The sequence below is a fragment of the Papilio machaon genome, chromosome W (genome assembly GCF_912999745.1).
Source record: "Papilio machaon chromosome W, ilPapMach1.1, whole genome shotgun sequence".
NCBI lineage: Eukaryota > Metazoa > Arthropoda > Insecta > Lepidoptera > Papilionidae > Papilio > Papilio machaon.
Window position 1 is genome coordinate 1,789,320 of NC_060015.1, and position 4,164 is coordinate 1,793,483.

Genomic DNA, 4,164 nt, shown 5'->3' on the forward strand with positions numbered 1-4,164 from the left:
AAGCACTGTTATCATTTTAAGTTCCATGTTGGAACGAATATCCTCAGTAATTTTTAATAAAGCTGTTGTAGTACTGTGACCTTTGCGGAAACCGGACTGGAAAGGATTAAACACTTTGGCATTAGTGAGGAAGTCATTGATTTGAGTGAGGGCAACTGATTCTATGATTTTGGAAAGAAAAGGTAGAATTGATATAGGTCTGTACTCGCTAGGTAGAATGGGGTTAGGTGTTTTAGGGAGTGGTATCACATGGGCTTTACGCCATAGTGCTGGAAAGGTACTAGACGTGAGGGAGAAATTTACAATATGTGTGATAATAGGTAGTACTTGGTCAATAATGTGCATCAACATGACCCGTCCAATGTCGTCGCATCCCACAGCTTTGGTTTTTAGGGAGTTAAATACTTTTCTGATACAGTCTTCACTAGCTGGCGCAAAATAGAAAGGAGTCGAAATAGAAGGGGTTTGTATAGATTTAATTTCATTGAGGGTGTCGGATTTCATTGATGGGGAAATTTTAGAAATGTTAGTGAAGTGGGAATTTAAGGTATTGCAATCAATATTAATTTTACTATCCGTAGGCAATTGCTGACCTACTCCGAGAGACCTCAAAAATTTCCACAAAGCAGCGGGAGAAGAATTTTCAATCTGCTGGTTAATATATCGACGTTTAGCGTTACGAATAAGCTTATTGCAAAGATTACGGATAACTTTATACGAAGACCAGTTCAGTTCGTTCCTTTCGCGTTTGAATATGCGGTCTTATGTGGTTGGCTATTATCTTCTCCATGGTTTTACACAAGATGCAGGTCAAACTGATGGGTCGATAGTTAGCAGGCAGTAACTTATTTCCTTTTTTATAAATCGGCACTACATTGGCCCTTTTCCAATCCTCTGGTACTAATCCATCCTTGAGAGATTTATTCATGATTTTAGCTATATCGTCACTTAGAACTTCCGAGCATTTATTTAGTACTACTGATGGTATATCATCGGGTCCTGATGCTGTGGTGTCGTTAAAGCTAGATAACGTCTTTCTTACCAATTCTCCAGAGATATATAAGTCTTGAATGGGATTTGTAACTCTAGGAACGTTGATACTCGGCATCGGTCCGTCGGGCTCATTGAGAAGGTTCATTTTAAACTGATCAGCAAAGGCTTCAGCAATTTGCTCAGGCTTCGTCACAAGTTCATTTGAGACATTTTTTATTATGTTTGGGATACAGACTTTAGAGTTCAGTTGCTTTCTTATATAACCGTAAAAAGCCTTAGGACCTGATTCTATAATAGTTGATTCGAAAGCAGCTCTTCTGCTTCTAGATAGACTAATAATTTTATTGTTGACATTTCTATAATCTTTGTATGAATGTTCGTCTCGGTCAATTCTATAATTTTTCCACAATTCTTTTTTTCGTTTAATTAACTTGAGTATTTCTTTGTTGATCCAGGGTTTGTTGGTGCAATGTTTGTTGTATATTTTCTTTTTAGGTATACATTTTTCTATTGAGTCAAGGATTTGGTTTTTGAATGTGAACCACATATCGCCTACAGATTCTTTCACTGTAGTTATGTTGTTTGCTAGACACAGAGATAATTTTTCGTAGTCAGCTTTGAAAAAGTCGTATTGAGTGGTACTTACATTTTCATTAGTTAAAGTTTGAGAACTAATTGCTTGTATCGTAGCAGTGATAACGAGGTGATCGCTTTTACCTATCGGAGGGTGATAATCAATGTCACACATTAGTGAATCATCATTGCAGAATATAAGATCCAAAAGAGATTCTTCATGATTTCGTTTTCTGGTAATTTGTGTTATGAGTTGGTTCAGATTGCTGTTTGTGTACATATTAACAAAATTTTCGCATAGACTGTCATAGTCATGAGTTTTTTGAAGCGGCCACTTTATCTTGGGTAAGTTAAAATCTCCTGCAATAATAACAGTGTTTTCTGAAGCCGCCTTTTCTATGGTATCAAACAGAATTTCATCCAAATGAGAGAGTGAGCTTGAAGGCGGTCTGTATACACAAGCCATAAGAAAGTTAAGTTCTCTATACTGAATATCGAGCCATAGTGCTTCGACCATATTATTCTGATATGTGGTATTAACTTTAGATATAATATTCAATCCATTTATTTGATTGGCGACATATATAGCTACACCTCCACATCTTTTATTATCTCTGTCTAAGCGAAATAGCGTGTAACCTTGTATGTTGATAATACTGTTCGGTATCGAGGAATGCAGATGAGTTTCGGTTATTAAAATAAATGCAGGCTTATAGTTATTAATCTCAACAAGAAATAAATCGAATTTTGCCATTAAGGATGCCAAATTTGTATAAAAAAGAAGCAATTCAGAGACCACCGCATTAGTTAGTTTTTTGTGGTACTCACAATCCTGGGAACTTTGTTTATATATTTGATGGTTAGGTCTTTCTCGCCTTTATCAATCCTGTCCGCCAACTCATCGCGAAGTTTCTTCAATTCGTCTCTTTGATAAGGTGTCATATCCGACTGGACACTGATTGCCTTAGGTAGTTTGTTCTTATTTTTCAGAACAGTGATGGCACCATGTTTATTGGTTAGTACCACCTTAAGAGGACGGGGTTTACTATTGTTGGAAGAAGGTTTGCCCAAACGGAACGTTGACACTATCTCGGGTACTTGTGCGGGGAGTGACGCCAATGACTTAGTTACCGATAATTTATCGTGTTCCTTTCTGTCTTCCGGTGAAGTCGAACTAGACTCTGGTAATCCATACATGATAACATTGCGGCTGCGATTTTTGCGATCCTCAATCTCGTGAATTACCATGTCCAGGTTTATTGCGTTTGAGCGTTGTTTACTGAGCTCTTGCACTTGGTGTTGGAGCTCGGTAACTAATTTGCGCAACGCTGGTACCTGCCTCAGTCCCTCTTCACAATCATCACACAGATACGATAATTTAGGATTTTGTAGACCAAACACACGTAATTCCGTTGCAGTTAGTCCACTACACTTGATACAAATTGCCCTCTTGCAGCCTTTGCATGTTATTTTTGCATTCTTATCATCTTGCATGTGACCATCACACTTGAAGCATTGAGTCATGATTAATGAAATGATTTCTAAAATAGTAGATTTTTATAGAACTGGTAACATTTACTGCCAGTCAGTTGGATGACAGTGTTGATATAACAGATGACAGATGACACAATATTACGTTAAGTTGGCAATTTGACAGAACACAACTCCAACGTTAATGAGAACTTGCGGGTAATAGAAAATAAAGTTTTCTTTTAAATGTCAATGGCAATTTTTAACACCGATTTAGTCTTAGAGTAATCACTGTATTCACAAATATTTTTTATTCACAATAAATACGAACACTTATCTCCAAACTAGTTACAACTGACACTTCGATTGTTCACTTATATACGGTTTATACAATTATTTTTACGGGAGCTAACAAACGCGGTGTAGACAGAGTGACAACCGGATGACAAGTCCTAGTCCAAGTTATGACCTATAATTTCTACATTATTATCTCAGATTAAGAATTATATAGATATGACACGCGCGTTCACCCGTAAGGGACAGATAGAGAGTACTATAGGCTATACCTATATATAAGTGAGAGGATTGGGGTTACCAGTAATTTGTTTTGTCCCGAAAATGAATAATTACGATATAATTTAATATATATCAATTTATATATTCCCAATTAAATTGTAATTAATAAATGTAATAAATATAAAAAACAATGCGTAATTTTTGTTTATGTGACTAAGATTACGTAAACAGATTTTTTGGTAATACTTAGTGAATATGTATGTACTTAGTATGTTCGATATAAAATAATTGAATCAAGTTTATTCATTATGTGACCATTTATATACCAAAATTAACTTAACAAAACATAGATTCTTATGACACTAAAGTTTATTCAAAATGACGTCCGTGATTTTGAATACAGGCCTTCAATCTACTCGGCCAGTCGTCTATCGCAGCAGGAACGAAGTCCATGTCAATATCGGCGGCTGCCTTAATCAAGGATGTCTTGAGTGACTCCAAAAAAAGAATTTCCCGATATTTTTTCCCGCTTACCGCTTCAACAAAGCGCGGCATCTCTTCAGTCTTAGGTCCATTAGACGAGTATTCAAACGATGTCCTGTTTTTCTTCGA

General features: G+C 36.4%; 1 protein-coding gene across 1 annotated transcript; it reads right to left on the reverse strand.

Annotated features, from left to right (window-relative positions):
• Positions 1-712: 712 nt before the first annotated feature.
• On the reverse strand, positions 713-3,090 carry LOC123723365. The gene is made up of 2 exons (XM_045685943.1): positions 2,395-3,090; positions 713-2,089 (listed from the first exon to the last, which is right to left on the reverse strand). The coding sequence occupies exons 1-2, from the start codon at positions 3,088-3,090 to the stop codon at positions 713-715; spliced, it is 2,073 nt and encodes a 690-aa protein (XP_045541899.1).
• Positions 3,091-4,164: the final 1,074 nt, after the last annotated feature.